Source organism: Schistocerca americana, chromosome X (genome assembly GCF_021461395.2).
Source record: "Schistocerca americana isolate TAMUIC-IGC-003095 chromosome X, iqSchAmer2.1, whole genome shotgun sequence".
Taxonomy (NCBI): domain Eukaryota; kingdom Metazoa; phylum Arthropoda; class Insecta; order Orthoptera; family Acrididae; genus Schistocerca; species Schistocerca americana.
Genome location: NC_060130.1, coordinates 824469733 through 824490581, shown reverse-complemented (window position 1 = coordinate 824490581; position 20849 = coordinate 824469733). Strand labels below are relative to the sequence as shown.

At 43.5% G+C, this 20849-nt stretch overlaps 1 protein-coding gene across 1 annotated transcript in view; it reads left to right on the top strand.

Moving 5' to 3' along the window:
* Positions 1-20849, top strand: part of LOC124555047 (bifunctional arginine demethylase and lysyl-hydroxylase JMJD6) — a 551390-nt gene that overhangs the window by 320175 nt on the left and 210366 nt on the right. Inside the window, exon 4 of the mRNA XM_047128818.1 lies at positions 4503-4638. Coding sequence (XP_046984774.1) covers positions 4503-4638 — 136 coding nt within the window. The remainder of the gene's footprint in view (positions 1-4502; positions 4639-20849) is intronic.

Below are 20849 nucleotides of genomic sequence, written 5' to 3'. Positions count from 1 at the left end.
AAGAAAGTGGCCATCGGTCAATGTCAGTAGAAGCACTGTAATAACAAATATTTTTATCAACTTCCTATCGCTGATGCGAACTAAGGAGCAGTTTACCTTAATACTAGGGCTCGAACTTTAATAGTTGCAACTATTTATTTACATCCGGCCGGTGTAGCCGAGCGGTTCTAGGCGCATCAGACTGGAACCGCGTGACCCCTACGGTCGCAGGTTCGAATTCTGCCTCGGTCATGGATGAGTGTGATGTCCTTAGGTTTAAGTAGTTCTAAGTTCTAGGGGACTGACGACCTCAGATGTTAAGTCCCATAGTGCTCCGACCCAATTGAACTGAAAATTTATTTACAGCTCCTACAAAATAGATACGTGTTTCAAAGTTTTACTGACCTTCAGAGTAGTCACCAGCATTGTGTATAACCCGTTGCCAGCGATGTGGAAGCTGTAGGATACTCTTAGCAGTGCCAGTTGTGTTGACAGTTCGATCGGCGCGGTCTATTACTCGACGAATTTGTAGCAGTTCTGAAGCGAATGCCGTGAAGTGTTTCCCTCAGTTTAGAAATCGAGTTGAACTCACGAGATCTTAAGTCAGGGGAGTGCAGTAGGTGGTATAGCACTTAGCAGTCGTCGGTGAACAAATCAGTAACAGCTGGCAGTATACGTGCTTGAGTATTGTCCTGCAAAATGATGGTCAGGTCCTGCAGGAAGTGTCATCACATCTGTCTCTAAGCTGGTCGTAGGTTGTGTTCCAAAAATGAACAGCATAGAGACAGAACTGATGACACTTTTTGCAGGACATGACCATCATTTTGTAGGACAATGCTCAAGCACGTACAGTGCAAGCTGTTACTGATTTGTTTGACTGATGGGGCTGCTAAGTGCTTTACCACCTACTGCACTCCCCTGACTTAAGCCCTCGTAAGTTCACTCGATTTCTAAACTGAAGAAAATACTTCAAGGCATTCGCTTCAGAACTGCTACAAATTCGTCGGGCAATAGACCGCGCCGCTCGAACTGTCAACAGAACTGGCACTGCTAAGTGTATCGTACGACTTCCACATCGCTCACAACGGGTTATACACAATGCTGGTGACTACTTTCAAAGGCAGTAAAACTCTGAAACATGTATCTATTTTGCACGAGCTGTAAATAAATAGTTGTCACTATTAAAGTTCCACCCCTCTTATTAAGCGATAGGTTGTGTAATTTACACTGTATGATACATTAAGTTTCTTCACATTATATTTCGTATGGACAGAAAAGTAATTACAAAGCAGCTATTTATCAAATAGTTTGTAATTGTTCTTCACATACTTGGCGTAATGTGTGAGAACTGGACTTCATAATGGATTTTAAAGGTATTTTTTTTTGTCAAGATACAAATATAAAGCGTCTATATATAAATACCAAAATAAAGATAATCTGCACAAAAATTTAAGATTATGTGACAGTAGCCAGATAGGGGCATAACTGTAGTTACAGAACGTTGGCATGACACGAATTATCGCCCTGCGGAGTATACGACAAAGAGAACTCAACAGAATTTTGCGAACATATGGTGATTATACAACCACCGCGAATACAATACTTATAAATAAACGGTACTGTCCGTATAAAATAAAATAGTGCTTTATGAAACATTAAGGCCGGCGCACTTGTTTGGAGGGGCACCTAATTTTCACAAGGTTTAAGAGTAAGTTTTATTGCTGTGCTTCAAAAAAATTGCAGTAAAACAAGTACATTACATCTCCCTTTTCTTTCTTCTGTCATTCGCAGATATTATAATCCTTGATACCCATTCTCTGTGAACAGAAAGGAGTTGAACCATGGCTGGTATGCATACTTGCCGCTCGCATGCATTCCTCGAAATCAGAGAGAGTTCCCAGTTACGGGTTGAGCCTAAGCGTCATTTTGTTCTTTTTGGAGACTGAGAGGCCCAAGTCCACTTCCCGTTCCTCACTGTCTAATATCTGTAACCATATCTTGAAACCGTTCGGTGAGAGAGTTGTATTTGTTACTGAATCAGATACTGACGTTCTTCGCCAACTGGTCCAGTTTGTAAACTAGACCGACATCAGCTGCGACCCATACAAAGGAGATTCCCATACGCCTTCTTTTCTTCTGTGGTGACATTCAGTAATTACATTCAATCCGAATGGTAAAATGAATAGTGATTATCCTTCAAAATTTTCATAGCAGCGAATGCGAAATTTAAAACCTAAGATGCATAGTGTAGACTAAATGAGGGCTGTACACAGATTCTGCACATATGCGAAAGAAAAAGGAAAAAGTGAATGATCCTCGTTATATTCACACATCTACATCTACATAAATATTCCGCAAGCCAACGTAAGGTGCGTTGCGAAGGGTACCCTGTACCACTACTTGTCATTTCCCTTCCTGTTCCACTTGCACTGTCTGTACGCCTCCTAATGAGCCATAATTTCTCGCATCTTATCTTCGAAGTCCTCACGCGCGAAGTATGATGGCGGCAGCAGAATCGTTCGGCTGTCAGCTTCAAATTCCGGCTCTCAAAATTTTATCAAAAGTGTTTTCCGAAAGGAATGCCGCCTTTCGTCCAGGGATTCCCATTTGAGTCCCCGAAGCATCTCCGTAACACGTTTCTCTCGAATCTACCGCTAACAAATCTAGCAGCCCTCCTCTAAATTGCTTCGATGTCTTCCTACAATTCTACCTGGTACGGATCCCAAACACTCAAACAGTACTCAAGAATAGGTCGCACCAGCGTCCAGTATGCGGTCTCCTTCGCAGACGAATCACTATTTCCTAAAATTCTCCCAATAAACCGAAGTCGATGATTTGCCTTCTCTACCACAGTTTTCACATGCTCGTTCCACCACATATCGCTTTGCAAGGCTACACCCAGATATTTAAACAACTTGACTGTGTCAAGCTGGACACAAATAATACTGCATCCAAACTCTACAGATTTGTTTTTCCTACTCATCAGGATTAACTTGCATTTTTCCACATTTAGGGCTAACTGCCAGTCATCACACCAACTGGAAATATTGTCAAGTCATCTGGTATGTTCTTACAGTCGCTCAGCTTCGACACCATACCTTACACCACGGCATCATCAGCAAACTATCTGAAATTTCAGCAGTGTAGCTGCTTTGTTAATTGTTAAAGTCTGCGGCATACACGGTGTAAATTTTAAGTTGACAAACCAGAATAACTCTAAAAATAAGATTCACACGAAAAAATTCATGGAATCCAAATTTGATTATTTTCGAGGGGAACATCTGCTGGTACTAAAATTAGCCCGCCGCCCCAGCCCCCATGTTTTATTGCATAATCAGATTCCACATAAAAAACTACGTACATTTTGTCTTAAACATTTGTTTTGATTCTTGGTAGTTGGCGCTGTAATTCAAGAAAATCCATGTTCTCATTTTTGCGTGGAAAATGGTTACGGATAAATAAAAAATACTTATTTACTTCGTAAATTTTGATTCGCTAAAACTAAAACTCTCCCTCTCTCCCTATAGGGAGGGGTTTTAGAGAGAAGAATTAGAGTTTTACAAATGTTGACCCAAGTTTGAGAGAGAGGAATTAAAGTTTTACAAATATTGACCCAAATATTTGGGTCAATATTTGTAAAACTCTAATTCCTCTCTCTCAAACCCCACCCTATGGGGAGAGAGGGAGAGTTTTAGTTTTAGCGAATAAAAATTTACGAAGTAAATAAGTATTTTTTTATCTATCCGTAACCATTATCCACGCAAACATGGATTTTCTTTAATTACAGCGCCTACTACCAAGAATCAAAACAAATGCTTAAGACAAAATGTACGTAGTTTTTTATGTAGAATCTGATTCTGCAATAAAAATGGGGGTTCCCATTTGGAATTTTAAAGTTGCCTGCCGCCCTATCCCCGAGGGGAGGGGGGGGGGGGGGGGGGGGGCGGGGGAGCTAATTTTAGGTACCCCCTCGAAAATAATCAACTCTCGATTCTATAAATTTTTTCGTGTGAAGCTCATTTTTCGAGTTATTCTGGTTTGTCAACTTGAGCAGGTAAATGCAGTCTCATGTGACAAAAACTTGGACGCCGTGATCTTCACATAGTCTACACATTTATTTATTTTCTGTTGACTTACATGTAGGTATTTTCTTGACAAATTGGCACTTCCCTTACCATTTGCAAATTGCTAAAAAATTGTCTAATTAGATTGAAACATATTTTCGCGTAGGATACGGCTATAAACTTTGTTTCCCAAACACTCAAATTTCGGTCTGTATATAGGTTTTAAGATACTCGAAAACAAACCTATATTTCAAGACTTGGGCTGTACTGCTATTAAGGTCTGAGAAGCACAGCGTAATGAAAAACGTACTTTATCAAAAGCGTGGATTTGTGTGTTTTAACTGTAACACGTTGGGAGGAGAGATTATTTTTCCATAGCAATAAAATGTTTAAAGTTAACCAAGTCCTACAAAATCAGATTAATTGTAAGAATTGTAATGGCTGGTTACTGTATTTCAGGAGTAACTGCGATGATCGTATCGCTCGTATCCTGAGGGAGCACTACACGCGTCCCTACTTCCTGCCCCCAACTGCGGAGAACAAGAACACTGACTGGATATTTATCGGGAGCCCCGGCTACGGGGCCCACATGCACGTAAGTTGATTCACACATAAATGTATTTCTGCATATGGAACATATTCTAACATGCAGGTCCACGAAAATTATCTAAGAAATGACTGCTCTGAATTATTTTTTAACGATCTATTACATGTGTAGTTAACACTGTGACTCCAGGCGGTTTCACGACTATACGTAACTTTTTTTAGACCCGACAATCTGACAGTCATACTTCCTTTTCAGTAACTTGTAAACAGGTAATTTCTAATTTGTGAAATCGTGTATCAAGGTAATTCATTCTCTGATGAAGACGAATGACGAATTAACCGCTGCTGGTCCGAAAAACTGTACAATATGGATGTTTTGAGTGGTTTTGCAAATCCATTAGGCAAAGGCCGAGTTGGTTTCCCATCTCCACAGAACACGCTCACAGTTAAATTACAGACGACTTAAATAATGAAATTCATATAGAAGAAGACGGAACATGCTTTCCATTAAGGTAACATATTGGCATGAGGATGGACAGCCGGGCACAGAAAAAGTTATAGATCCACGATGATTCATCCTGCAGAAATTATTGTTGTCAGTGTAGTAGTAACTGCTGCAAAATGTAAACGACATCATAGTCCAGCACCAATCCCTGTCATATTCTCTGGCAGTAACGTCGTTTCTCTAATATCGTCCAGAGATATTTAGGAGGGCAATGACAAAATATTTAAAAAATCGTTGAGTAAAAACGATAGCTATGCCACTTCCTTAATGAGGTCACTACACTGGGATGACAGTAGTGATGTGATACGCACTTACACGGATGGCGGTACTACGGCGTACACAAGGACAGTGCATTGTCGGAGCTGCAATTTGTACTCAGGTGACTCTTGTGAAAAGCTTTCCGACGTGTTATGGCCACACGATTGCAATTAACAGATTTTGAACACGTAGTGGTAGTTGGGGGTAGACGCACAGGACATTCCATTTCAGAAATCGTTAGGGAATTCAATAATCCGAGATTCACAGTGTCGAGAATGTGCCGAGAACACCAAAATTCAGGCATTACCTCTCACCACAGACAACGATGTGGCTGACGGCCTTCACTTAAGGGGAGCAGGAGGTGCCTATGCTGCCCATGTTAAAATCACTAAGTTTGAGGAACATTTATGACTAAACTACCAAATAGAAAAATTTGATTTTTTTTACATATAGAGTGGTTTAGTATTGCAGTTAAGACAGAGGGATTTTGGAGTATCTTTTCTAGTTTCCTTCCAATTATTTTTTTTATTAATGACCCAAATTTTTTACAAATAATTGCTTTATAATCAAACTGAAATGAAACTACTGAACATATTGCCAAATGGCTGTGTTACAATGTAAGTTTGACCACTAGGAGTGCTGTATAAAAATTTCATATCTCTAGCTTGAGTGGATTTTGAGAAAATGTTCCTTATATTCGAAAAATTCTAATTTACGGGAAATGGCTATCAAAGTTTCTCAAAACATTCCTGCACTATAGGATGTATTATCAGGGTCTTCTTCTTCATCCTCCAAAAGCTTCCTCTTCTGTCTTCTTTTCTGGCCTGTTGTTCCATCATACTTCATATGCCTTTCTCTTCTTTCTGCTCCTCTTATCCTTTCTCTGTCAATATTTCTTAGTGCTCATACATTGTTCACCCCAGCTGTCAATCCTAATGCCTTCAGAACTTCACAGTTCACACTGTTACCTTGGCTGTAGGTTGCTATTGCATCATAAATGCCAAAGTGCAGTGTTTTTATGCTTACAAACACCCTTTTAGGAATCACTTTCCAAATCAAATTGTTTACGCTCTCATTAGGATTCTGCGTCTTTCCGTGTAGACATTTGTGTAACAATTCTGGCTGTGCTAAGTCATGAAAAATATCATCACTGTCACTAACATATTCACGAAATCTGTCACTTCCACCAGTCAGCTTCTTGCTAGAAGATGTCACAGGGCTATGGCCGGCCATGTGTTGCTTAGCAGAAGAACGCACTGTTTCAGTAATTGTAGTATCGCAACTTGGTATTAGTGTTAATTTTCTTTTCCCTACTTTCTTCCTCTTCTTATATACACGGTTACTAAAACGTGGCATCGTAACCAGAACAACGCTTTACACAAGAAGTATAATACTACCAACAACAGGCGCAACACTGAACTAATTCGAAACGGTAAACAGCAAAGAGACGATGTTCCGCGCTCTTAGCGCTTCATTTGTCACAGAAAACAATGTAGCCAACCCTTGCACACTCGCTGTATGCGTAACATAAGGCGCTGTATGCGTAACAGGCCGAGAAAATCCCAAGCAGTTCGCCAGGAAGTCACGAGAGGGTGTTAGATGCATTCAGCGCCCGCCCATTTCCTCTGCAGGCGTGGGGGAAAATGGTAATAACTCCACTTCCAGGGCGAGTAGAACAATAATTCAAAGTTTACATTAAAGAGGAATGTTCCAATTAATTTTCGGTAGCAAAAAAAAAAAATCGTAATTTTTTGGATTTGACCACCTCCGGCTCCCCTTAAGGACCGAGAGCAGCGGCGTTTGCATAGAGTTGTCAGTGCTAACAGACAAGCAACACTGCGTGAAATAACCGCAGAAATCGATGTGGGACGTCGACGAACGTATCCTTTAGGACAGTGTGGCGAAATTTGGCGTTAATGGGCTCCGGCAGCAGACGACCGGCGCGAGTGCCTTTGCTAACAGCACGGCATCGCCTGTAGCGCCTCTCCTAGGCTCGTGACCATATCAGTTGGACCCTAGACAAAAGGAAAACCGTTTCCTGGCCAGATGAGTCCCGATTTCAGTTGGTAAGAGCCGATGATATTGTTCGAGTGTGGTGCAGACCCCATAAAGCCATGGACCCAAGTTGACAACAAAACACTGTCCAAGCAGGTTGTGGCTCCGTGATGGTGGGGGGCTATGTTTACATGGAATGGACTGGGTCTTCAGGTCCAACTGGACCAATCACTGACAGGAAATGGTTATCTGAAGCCATTCCCGGTCTTCATACTACCGAACAACGATGGAATTTTTGTGGACGAAATGTTTAATGTAAAAGTGACCTGTTACCAATAAAGAACTGTGCAATAAGTTACTTCGTAAATACATACAATATAGGTTCAGCCACTTTAAAATAAATCCATCTAATGACGGAGATACAGTACTCTGTAACTGCAAAGGTAACATCGCTGTTTAAAGTTGGGTAATCAAAGGGAGTTTAAAACTTAGACGGAAGTGTTTTCTCAGTGCAATATACAAACTCGTATACACCATCATAATAAATATAAGGTGAAAGCCCATAGCGGAAGTGTCTTATGAGGGGGACAGAGTAGACTCAGGAAAGGTGGATTCGGTTTAGAAGTTTTAATATCTATTATATGATATATAGTGGGAATTAGTGAAGTTCGCTGGCAGAAGGTTCAAATGGTTCAAATGGCTCTGAGCACTATGGGACTTAACATCTATGGTCATCAGTCCCCCGCTGGCAGAAGGAACAAGACTTTTGGTCAGGTGAATACAGGGTTATAAATACCAAATCAAATAGGGGTAATGTAGGAGTAGGTTTAATAATGAATCAAAAAAATAGGAGTGCGGGTAAACTACTACAAACAGCATAGTGAACGCATTATTGTGGCCAAGATAGACACGAAGCCCACACCTACTACAGTAGTACAAGTTTATATGCCAACTAGCTCTGGAGATGATGAAGAAATTGATGAAATGTATGATGAGATAAAAGAAATTATTCAAGTAGTAAGGGGAGACGAATATTTAATAGTCATGGGTGACTGGAATTAGAGAGTAGGAAAAGGGAGAGAAGAAAACATAGTAGTTGAATATGGCTTGGGGATAAGATATGAAAGAGGAAGCCGTCTGGTAGAATTTTGCACAGAGCATAACTTAATCATAGCTAACACTTGGTTCAAGAATCATAAAAGAAGGTTGTATACATGGAAGAAGCCTGGAGATACTGGAAAGTCTCAGATAGATTATACAGGGTGTTACAAAAAGGTACGGCCAAACTTTCAGGAAACATTCCTCACACACAAATAAAGAAAAGATGTTATGTGGACATGTGTCCGGAAACGCTTAATTTCCATGTTAGAGCTCATTTCAGTTTCGTCAGTATGTACTGTACTTCCTCGATTCACCGCCAGTTGGCCCAATTGAAGGAAGGTAATGTTGACTTCGGTGCTTGTGTTAACATGCGACTCATTGCTCTACAGTACTAGCATCAAGCACATCAGTACGTAGCATCAACAGGTTAGTGTTCATGACGAACGTGGTTTTGCAGTCAGTGCAGTGTTTACAAATGCGGAGTTGGCAGATGCCCATTTGATGTATGGATTAGCACGGGGCAATAGCCGTGGCGCGGTGCGTTTGTATCGAGACAGATTTCCAGAACGAAGGTGTCCCGACAGGAAGACGTTCGAAGCAATTGATCGGCGTCTTAGGGAGCACGGAACATTCCAGCCTATGACTCGCGACTGGGGAAGACCTAGAACGACGAGGACACCTGCAATGGTCGAGGCAATTCTTCGTGCAGTTGACTATAACCCTAATGTCAGCGTCAGAGAAGTTGCTGCTCTACAAGGTAACGTTGACCACGTCACTGTGTGCAGGCACTATCAGCAGCTGATTGGCCTCCACGGGTACACTTCTGCGAATGGTTCATTCAACAATGTTTCAATCCCCATTTCAGTGCAAATGTTCTCTTTACGGATGAGGCTTCACACCAATGTGATCAAATTGTAAATTTTCACAATCAACATGTGTGGGCTGACGAGAATCCGCACGCAATTGTGCAATCACGTCATCAACACAGATTTTCTGTGAACGTTTGGGCAGGCATTGTTGGTAATGTCTTGATTGGGCCCCATGTTCTTCCACCTACGCTCAATGGAGTACGTTATCATGATTTCATACGGGATACTCTACCTGCGCTGCTAGAACATGTGCCTTTACAAGTGCAACACAACATGTGGTTCATGCACGATGGAGCTCCTGCACATTTCAGTCGAAGTGTTCGTACGCTTCTCAACAACAGATTCGGTGACCGATGGATTGGTAGAGGCGGACCAATTCCATGGCCTCCACGCTCTCCTGACCTCAACCCTCTTGACTTTCATTTACGGGGGCATTTGAAAGCTCTTGTCTACGCAACCACGGTACCAAATGTAGAGACTCTTCGTGCCCGTATTGTGGACGGCTGTGATACAATACGCCATTCTCCAGGTCTGCATCAGCGCATCACGGATTCCATGCGACGGAGGGTGGATGCATGTATCCTCGGTAACGGAGGACATTTTGAACATTTCCTGTAACAAAATGTTTGAAGTCACGCTGGTACGTTCTTTTGCTGTGTTTCCATTCCATGATTAATGTGATTTGAAGAGAAGTAATAAAATGAGCTCTAACATGGAAAGTAAGCGTTTCCGGACACATGTCCACAAAACTTATTTTCTTTCTTTGTGTGTGAGGAATGTTTATTGAAAGTTTGGACGTACCTTTTTGTAACACCCTGTATAATAGTAAGACCGAGATTCAGGAACCAGGTTTTAAATTGTAAGGCATTTCCAGGAGCAGATGTGGACTCTGACCACAATCTATTGGTTATGAACTGTAGATTAAAACTGAAGAAACTGCAAAAAGGTGGAAATTTAAGGAGATGGTACCTGGATAAACAGACTAAACCAGAGGTTGTACAGAGTTTCAGGGTGAGCATAAGGGAACAATTGTCACGAATGGGGGGAAGAAATACAATAGAAGAAGAACCGGTAGCTCTGAGGGATGAAGAAGTGAAGGCAGCAGAGAATCAAGTAGGTAAAAAGACGAGGGCTAGTAGAAATCCTTGGGTAACAGAAGAAATATTGAATTTAATTGATGAAAGGAGAAAATATAAAAATGCAGTAAATGAAGCAGACAACAAGGAATACAGACGCCTCAAAAATGAGATCGACAGGAAGTGCAAAATGGCTAAGCAGGGGTGGCTAGAGGACAAATGTAAGGCTGTAGAGGCTTATCTCACTAGGGGTAAGATAGATACTGCCTAAAGGAAAGTTAAAGAAACCTTTGGAGAAAAGAGAAACACTTGTATGAATATCAAGAGCTCAGATGGAAACCCAGTTCTAAGCAAAGAAGGGAAAGCAGAAAGGTGGAAGGAGTATATAGAGGGTCTATACAAGGTCGATGTACTTGAGGACAATATTATGGAAATGGAAGAGGATGTAGATGAAGATGAAATGGGAGATACGATACTGCGTGAAGAGTTTGACAGAGCACGGAAGGACCTGAGTCGGAACAAGGCCCCGGGAGTAGACAACATTCCATTAGAACTACTGACGGCCTTGGGAGAGCCAGTCCTGACAAAACTGTACCATCCGGTGAGCAAGATGTATGGGACACGCGAAATACCCTCAGACTTCAAGAAGAATATAATAATTCCAATCCCAAAGAAAGCAGGTGTTGACATATGTGAAAATTACCGAACTATCAGTGTAATAAGTCACAGCTGCAAAATACTAACGAGAATTCTTTACAGACGAATGGAAAAAGTGGTAGAAGCCGACTTCGGGGGAGATCAGTTTCGATTCCGTAGAAATATTGGAACACGTGAGGCAATACTGACCTTACGACTTATCTTAGAGGAGAGATTAAGGAAAGGAAACCTACGTTTCTAGCATTTGTGGAGTTAGAGAAAGCTTTTGACAATGTTGACTGGAATACTCTCTTTCAAATTATAAAGGTGGCAGGGGTAAAATACAGGGAGCGAAAGGCTATTTACAATTTGTACAGAAACCAGATGGCAGTTATAATAGTCGAGGGGCATGAAAGGGAAGCGGTGGTTGGGAAGGGACTGAGAGAGGGTTGTAGCCTCTCTTCGATGTTATTCAATCTGTATATTGAGCAAGCAGTAAAGGAAACACAAGAAAAATTCGGAGTAGGTATTAAAATCCATGGAGAAGAAATAAAAACTTTGAGGTTCGCCGATGACATTGTAATTCTGTCAGAGACAGCAAAGGACTTGGAAGAGCAGTTGAACGGAAGTGTCTTGAAAGGAGGATATAAGAAGAACACCGACCAAAGCAAAACGAGGATCATGGAATTAAGTCGGGTGATGCTGAGGGAATTAGATTAGGAAATGAGACACTTAAAGTAGTAAGGGAGTTTTGCTATTTGGGGAGCAAAATAACTGATGATGGTCAAAGTAGAGAGGATATAAAATGTACACTGGCAATAGGTAGGAAAGCGTTTCTGAAGAAGAGGAATTTGTTAACATCGAGTGTCAGTGATTTAAGTGTCAGGAAGTCGTTTCTGGAAGTATTTGGTTGGAGTGTAGCCATGTATGGAAGTGAAACATGGACGATAAATAGTTTGGACAAGAAGAGAATAGAAGCTTTCGAAATGTGGTGCTACAGAAGAATGCTGAAGATTAGATGGGTAGATCACATAACTAATGAGGAAGTATTGAATAGAATTGGGGAGATGAGGAGTTTGTGGCACAACTTGACAAGAAGAAGGGACCAGTTGGTAGGACATGTTCTGAGGCATCAAGGGATCACAAATTTAGCATTGGAGGGCAGCGTGGAGGGTAAAAATCGTAGAGGGAGACCAATAGATGAATACACTAAGCAGATTCTGAAGGATGTAGGTTGCAGTAGGTACTGGGAGATGAAGAAGCTTTCACAGGATAGAGTAGCATGGAGAGCTGCATCAAACCAGTCTCAGGACTGAAGACCACAACAGCAACAACATATGATTCAAAATTAACATAGCGATTACCCATGATGAAAGCGATGTAACAGATGGCCTTGCATCAATAATAAATACAGAGAATGTAAAAGAAAGTTCAATATTTTCTTACATACTTGATAGGTGTCCTACAGAGGATGGGGAAAATACGAAAACACCAAAAACACCATACATTACCATGTCTAGTGCGGTGCATAAAAACCGTTGGCATTCGAAACAGCTTCCAGTCGTCTCTGAAAAGATAAATACATGTCCTGTATGGTTTTAAAAGTAATCTTATACCATTCTTCCTGCAACATAGTGGCAACTTTAGGCAACGGTGATAGAGGAGCATTCGATGGCAGTGGAGGTGGATCGCGATCGCGATCCAAAGTAGACAACAAAGGCTCAATAATATTGAGATATGGTGACTGCGGTGGCCAGGAGAGATACTACAGTAAAGCCTCGTGTTCACAAAGCCAGTCCTGGATGATGCGAACTATGGGAACGGGGGCCTTGTCGGGTTACAATATAGTGTCACCGTTGTGAAACCAGAATTCTAAAGGGGATGGACCTGATCAGCGATAATGGTCAGATAACCATTGGCAGTAATGGACCCTTGAGAATAACAATGTAGCCTATGGAATACCACAGTACTGCTGCCCAAATCATCACCGAATCCTCGCCATGCTTTACGTTTGAGCCATAAACTCCATCAGAAGTTGGGAACAGAAGTGAAACAAGACTCATCCGACTAAAGGACAATCTTCCACTGCTCCGCAGTCCAGGTTTTATGGCTTCTGCAGCACGTTTTGCTGTTGTGGGTATTTGCATCAATGATGAATGGTTTTGGAATTCTAGCTCTCCCTGAAACCCCATGTTGATGGAGATCCCTTCGTGCTGTTTTGGAGCTGACGTGGTTCACGAGTGCGACATTTAGTTCTGCAGTGACTTTTGCATTTGTCGTTCTCTTTCTTTCTTTCTTCACAATCCTCTTCAGTGGTCGTCCTCAGCGATCAGTCAACACACACTTTCGTCTATATTGTAACTTAACGGATTATGGTTTTCCGCTTTCCATGTTTGCGATATAAATATTCGATACGGTGCCTCTTGAAACGACCAATCACTTCGGCTACTTTGGTTACGGAAGAATCCACCATACGAGTGCCAACTTTGTGCCCACGTTCGAATTCTCTTAGTTTCGACATAATGGGCTCACAACAGTGTTCTGACCACGACTGACGCCTTCGATGTATTGAGGACATTGCACAGATGCCGTTCCTGGTCAAATACAACATGCTTGACCAACATCTAAATTTATCTTCAAGTATGCGTTTCTCGCGCTGTTTCCACATTTTTGTCGCGCTCCTCCACCGACTCCTGTCACGAGGTCAACACCTAAGCGATAATCCATTTGACGTCATGCGTTCTGCAGCATATCTGGAGTCACCGAAGCGAGCACGTTAGAAATGCGGAGTTTGAGTTCTGGTGTTGGTTTTGGTGAAGAAAGCATATACACAAGGCTTTCATCATAGGAGTATAAAAGTGGTGAGGGGGACGGCGTGCCCGTCCCCTCAATCCCCATAATATTCCAAGTACGAACAGAAACCCCCGTTCAGCGCAGATGTCTGAAGGCCGGTTGGACTAGCCACGACCGGATGTGCAGTAGCAGACACCACAGGTAGCTCACGATCTCAGGGTACGCACACAGAAGGCTCAGGTTACCTGCATACCGTCCAACGACTTAGACCAGCGCTATGAATGAGGCTTTTCTGTCGAATAATAGGGTACAAAAGGGCGGACAGACTGTAGGAGTGAAGGACACAGTCTTTGTACTGTGGCCACTTCCGCCTTCTTGATGCCATTGTCCTCCATACTGTAGCTATGAATTTTTCCTCTAGTGCGAAGCGTTCGTTCTGGTTTCTCAGTACGTAGTACTTTTCTGAAACCTAGAAATCCGCGTCTATAGACGAATTCCAAATGTTCAAAATGGCTCTGAGCACTATGGGACTTAACTTCGGAGGTCATCAGTCCCCTAGAACTTAGAACTACTTAGACCTAACTAACCTAAGGACATCAGACACATCCATGCCCGAGGCAGTATTCGAACCTACGACCGTAGCGGTCGCGCGGTTCCAGACTGAAGCACCTAGAACCGCTCGGCCACAACGGCCGGCAGACGAAATCCAGTCCTGCCAATTTGGGTTCAAGTTCAGATGAGGGTCTTGGTTAGCTGCTTTTTCTGTTTTTTATATACACAAGCTGGGGTATCTGTTTCGCAATTAACTTCAGATATATAGTTTCTATTTTTTTTATTTCTCTTTCGATGTGTATAGTATATTTAGACACCAACAAAACTGATTTTTGTTGAAATCATGAGAAGAGTGGAAATGTCAGACGTTCTAAGCGGCAAATATCAATTCGTCGGGAGAATCAAAATATACTGTATCTCATTTTTTATATAACCTATTTGTATCCAAAAAATTGAGAAGGTATTCTGATACCACGAACTTATACTGCTCACCTCATCACTGCAAAAAACTGAGACAAATAAGAAACCATTAAATTTATTAAGAACGTTCTAGGTGCTATACCAGGGAACGGACTGGTTCTAAGTGTAAGTAAGGAAGTTTTCCTTTCAGATGGTATTAATACCAGACCACGATGTTTTATTTTTTGATAAAACTATGGCCGTGCGGTTCTAGGCGCTACAGTCTGGAACCGCGAGACCGCTACGGTCGCAGGTTCGAATCCTGCCTCGGGCATGGATATGTGTGATGTCCTTAGATTAGTTAGGTGTAAGTAGTTCTAAGTTCTAGGGGACTGATGACCTCAGAAGTTCAGTCCCATAGTGCTCAGAGCCATTTGAGCCGTTTATTTGATAAAACGAATGCAGAGATATTGAAGTACTGTTTTATCACCAAAAACTATTTCTCCTGTCTCTTATGTTTTTACAAGAGATTAACAAAATTAAATTCGTGAAAAATGTTTCAGTATTGTCTTCTCTTTCTTATACAACTCCATTGTTGGGATCAGATGTTGCAAAATTTGTTACAGATCTCCCTGCGCTGTGAAGGAAGAAGTGACAATTTCGGCACCAGGTCTTTCTGTTCTGTAACTGACAAACGTTGCTAATTTTCAGTTGAATTACGGCATGCCATACATCAGCCATTGCCTTTCCTCTTTTGAATACTTTGACATTTTTCCATTCCTCCGTTTCAGAGTAAGAATTTTTAATAGCTTCTTGAGATGCATGTGCTTGAGACATTTTGATCGTACTGCTTTTTACCATTTTTGAAACCCAAATTATCTCGTTCCATTACAATGATCTTTTATCGATACAGAGAAAATCTTACATGCACTCTGCTTACCGCTCGAACTGTGCATCCACTAAATGGAGGAGACCTTAACGCGTGGCAGTTGAAACTTCTGAGGGAAGAACTGCTTGGCAGGAAGACCATGTATCATCTAGTAATACATTTTTGAAACATTTTCTGTAACGTTTGTAACTGAAACAGCAACCAGCCACAAGCAGAGATTCTGAGAACACGCTCAGGGACAAACACGGAACTAAGAAAACGCGGCAGCGCGAAGAATTCACACACGAATGTAAGCGAGCGTAGGCCAAGCAAACAAGAATTTGGGCTGGTGCTAGCATGCGACTGACTTCGGTGTCCACGTGATAGTACCAGGAAAGATACGACTCCAAAGGCACTCACGCCGCTTACGGTGGAGTCGCGGTTCACCCCGATTCTCGTCCGTAAACAACTCCTCGCCCGACATACATCAGTCTTGCGGGGTTACCGAATCCCTTCCCTGACCCCTCACCCTTTAAGGGCATTTAGGTCCAAAAATGTCCCCAGCATGTGTTGGAGTCGTCGATTCAAGGTATGAAGAACGACAGGGATATCCGGCAGGGGTTCCATTTGGTGCTATATGCCAGGACGTCCACGAGATACTGTGGCTCGAGAACCGACGAGGGCTGGGGGGGGGGGGGGGCGGGGGGGGGGGGGGAGGGGGCACTTTCTGCTAGCTGCGGCGTAGTAGTAGGAGGGTGGTACTCCTCAGATTCCTTCTCCTCCGCCCCCCACCCCCCTCCGCACCCGACGAATATGTCTCCTGGGTGGTGGGTTTCCATAAAGTTTGGACGAGGCTGTAAATTATACCATGAGCAGCACAGGAGGACCGGTTGATCTCCACTGCCTGTGCTAAGGGTTCCTGTGTACCTGTCGGTGGCACCCACTGCTCAGCTTGATGCAGGCATAGCTGGTTTGCAAGACATGTCAGACACTGCTGACCCACCGCAATTACGTAAAGTTGTCACCCCTTATGTCCCACCACGATGCCTTGCAACCATCCAGGTACCCGCTCTACTGTGCGTGCCGAGACGGCGGAACCGTGCAGGTGATGTGGCACGGCCTGCGGGCCACGGGTGCGGCACCAGACGTAACAGTTTGAAATTTGGCTCACATGCGCCCACAACCTTCCTCTGCAACGGTACAAAAGCATGGCGCCCTGTGACGTCATCCTCGGCCTCAGAGACACTTCAGACAGCAAAGTGTCGACACATATGAATGAAAGGTCACAGATCAAAAGTTGGCACAAAATTTCCCACAATTATGCCCAACGCTACCGCGGACGTGCCACATGATGGGTAGGTTGTCATAACCCCTGTTACCCACATTTCACCCCTTCTTTTGCCGCCCCTCCGACGGACATCAGAAGCGCGACACACAGCGTTGAAACCACACGGTTTTCTTACGGGTGCTCAGGGACACATTTCAGACACACCGCCACTGAGAATCAACACGAAAAGCCTCACGGAGTGGGATAAAGGGAGTCAAAGAAACTACCCCTTCACTTGGCGCGTTGATTCGTACACATTTTGCTGTCGAAAACGACAGTTTACAGTGCAATGAGCAACACGACGACCTTTTTGACAACTTTCGATACTACTGCCAACCACTGGGCGTTTCAGTCTTACTGTACAGACAACGTCATCTGACCCCTTTGGAATGTAGTGCGACCGCACTTTTAGCTCTGGTATACAAGGTGGAACCACTAGGGACATTTCAAAACCATTCGTCGAAAATTAAAGGTGATCAGAAGCAGCAAAGGGGTTTTATGCTTTTTTCAGCGCTCCTGTTTCATGCTCGCTTGTGCCGTGATCGCGTGGGAGTGCTACATTGTCATGTGCATGGATAAAACGGCAAAGGGTCCTTCTAAGATCCCACAGTTTGGCAACACCCTCGGTCCCACCCACGCACCTTTGTTGAGCACTTAAAAAATATACCTGTCATAAACTTTGACACAAATTTAGTCTCGCAGGTGCTCTAGCGCCTGAAGGTAGGCAAACCTCTACCTAAGGCGTGTTGAAGGGATTGCCTAACCTACAGACGTTCTTCCTTTTTTTTTTTTTAAAAAAAAAAATCTGTTCTCTCATGGAGCCAGTAATCCAAATGCCATCCAAATAGTTTTCACATTGCAGAATGTCTTTGATACGGTTCTCAAGAAAACGCTGGAATATTCCTGAAGGTGAAGCTACCCCAAATGGCAGACGGTTAAACTGGTACATCCTGAGTATCCAGTAATCTGCCAAGACTCAGCTCCAATGGCAACTGCAAGTATGCATCTCTGAGGGCAATTTTGGAAAAATTCCGACTACTGGTCAACTTAGCCAGCAACTCCTTGGGATGCGATATGGGATAAACATTATTTTTCTTTGTGTGTTGACTGTGTGCTAGAAATCACCACAAAGCCTAACATCGCCATTGTGTTTCTGTATCTTAACCATGATGTTGGCCTACTGACTTGATAAAACCGGTGACAGCACTTGGAGTTCTGCCATCTGTCTCTTACGCCTTCACTTCATCTCGCATAGTAATTAGCACTGGGTAGCCTCGACGTAATGTAGGAACTACCGACGGCTTCAGTATAATACAGGTCTCAAAACTAATGGCTCTGCTCAGGTCCTTACTAAGAAGTTGGTAAAATAGCTGCATAATGGCTCCAAGTTCTGAAATGGTGAAACGTCCCCTTTGAACAATTATACAAGACTGTGCTTAAACTGACATACAATATTTTTAGCGCAACGCAATCTGACTTTCAAAAATCCCTACAAAAGAATGGCCCTGACTAACATTAAACTATACCTTTCAGAAATCACTTACCTCACAAAAATCTTCATTACTCGAACTACTGCAATACAGCGAGCGCCACTACTGCCAGCTAAATAAAAGATTCAAACTACGGAAGGCACTAACTACTGATAGGGATAGTTAGCAAATGAAAGATATTAATAGAGAACAAACAATGTATTTACCTTAATAGTCATAATATATATAGCCGTTCATGACAAATTACAAATCTCCGGCATCTCTCTACCCACATCCACCACTGCTGGCGGCTCACCTCCAACTGCGCAACGCTACGCGCTGTTCACAGCCAGCTGCCTAACACTACAATGGCGAGTATTACAACAATGCAAAGCAGTCACAGACTGCACACAGCACAACCAGTGATTTTCATACAGAGGTGGCGTTACCAATAAAAAAACCTAAACAGCCTACTTACAATGGTACTACCCAAGAGACAAGATTAACTTTATCAGCTAGTGTGAATCCAAAAATACAGAAAGCATGAAGTCTAGGAATGTTTTCTGCCAGCTGTGAACTAACTGTCAGAAGCGTGATCTGGCATTCCACACTTTTGTTCAAATTCAAATGGCTCTGAGCACTATGGGACTCAACATCTTAGGTCATAAGTCCCCTAGAACTTAGAACTACTTAAACCTAACTAACCTAAGGATATCACATACACCCATACCCGAGGCAGGATTCGAACCTGCGACCGTAGCAGTCCTGCGGTTCCGGACTGCAGCGTCAGAACCGCACGGCCACCGCGGCCGGCCACACTTTTGTATTTGGCCACAAATAGTAGTTGTCCCTTCAAGGGAATCTACTGTCCACTATGAGACACTACTTGGCGCTGAGAGCGCTGTAAGCGGGGGTGGGTTGGGGAGAGGGCACCCCAGCCGGTGACAGCATCTAAATTGATCAAGCTGTCTGAGACCCCTTAGTCTAATTGAAACTTGGTGCAACGGCCAACCAGCTGCAAGTCAACCACGATACGCTGCAGCTCTATGCCCACTGACACGCTCGTGGGATCGGGAACGTTGTCCCACAGCGCTTCTTGCCATTATACACCTCTGGTACATGTCCTGGTGTGTGGCAAGCTCGACAAGTTGCAAAGAAATAGGGGCATTTGCCACGTCTCGTATGATGACCAGCAGTATGACAAGACTGCAGTGTCCGCAGGGGCGAGTCTGACTCTGAGGAAGAACAGCGGGTGACTCACGCAGCAGAGATCGGGAGCGACCCGCTGCCGCTCCTACCTTTTTAGTCGATCGGTGCCGGGGCTCCGGAGAATCCCCTCCATCGCTGCTCTCCACAGATCGACTGTACGATGTGGTCGCTAAGGCACGAATAACTCAGACGGGGATATGTTCCCCTGGTAAGACTCGCCACATTTTACCATATGTCAATCATTCAAAAACACATTTTCCGCTGCAGCACTCGACTCCTCCGATCCCGAAATTTGTGGTACCTCGTCTATCGTCGGACCCGAATGTGCTACCGTGTAAGTCGGTATTGCCCCGCATGGTGCCAGCAGCTCCACTACATTGCAAACTGGAGTGTCTGCATAGCGTGCTACTGTTTTTACACTCGAGATCACACGAACATGCTAACCCCTGCAAGTCGATTGTCCACTCCACATTTGACTGCCTGGGGCGCATATGATATAGACTGGACTGTAAGCGGACGACTACCAGGTACATTCGTTGATCATAGTAGTGCGTTAGTAGCTTACATAACTGCAAATGCCGCTTTCAGTTTCTGTAGAACCTCGTACAGACTATTACCACTCGAAAGCGGCAAAGCGCTCTGATCTTGAGGATCGGTCATGCACCTTAAAACAGCGTAAATAATTTTACCACCTTTCCGTGGTCTAATCAGAGGATGCGGCGACTGTGTTCGCTTTGCCGCCTGCGTGCTCATCAGGTGCATGAGTTCCGGCATTTGATTCGTTTGTTGTTGCAACCGTTGTTGTCGATGCTACTGCTCCTCCTGCAGGTGTATTTGTTGCCAAAGACGTTGGATCCGTAATGGCCACAACATACGACACTAACGCGAAGACAGCAAGTTGTCGTCGCCAACTATTATATCTCGCGTAGCGAGGTGATCACGTCTACGAAAATGCTCGAGAATGAGCGTGCAGTTCACGAAGAGTAGCGCCTGCGAAAAACTCCGAGTGTCTGCCTAACCGGCGAGCCGAGTCAGAAGGCACTATCGGGGACAAACGCGGAACTGTGAGAGCGCGACAGCGCGAAGAATTCTCTCGCGAATGCAAGCGAGTGTAAGCCGGTAAGCAAAAATTCGGGCTAATGCTAACACGCTACTGACCTTAGAGTCCGTGCGGTCTAACCAGGGAAGTTATGATTCCAGAGC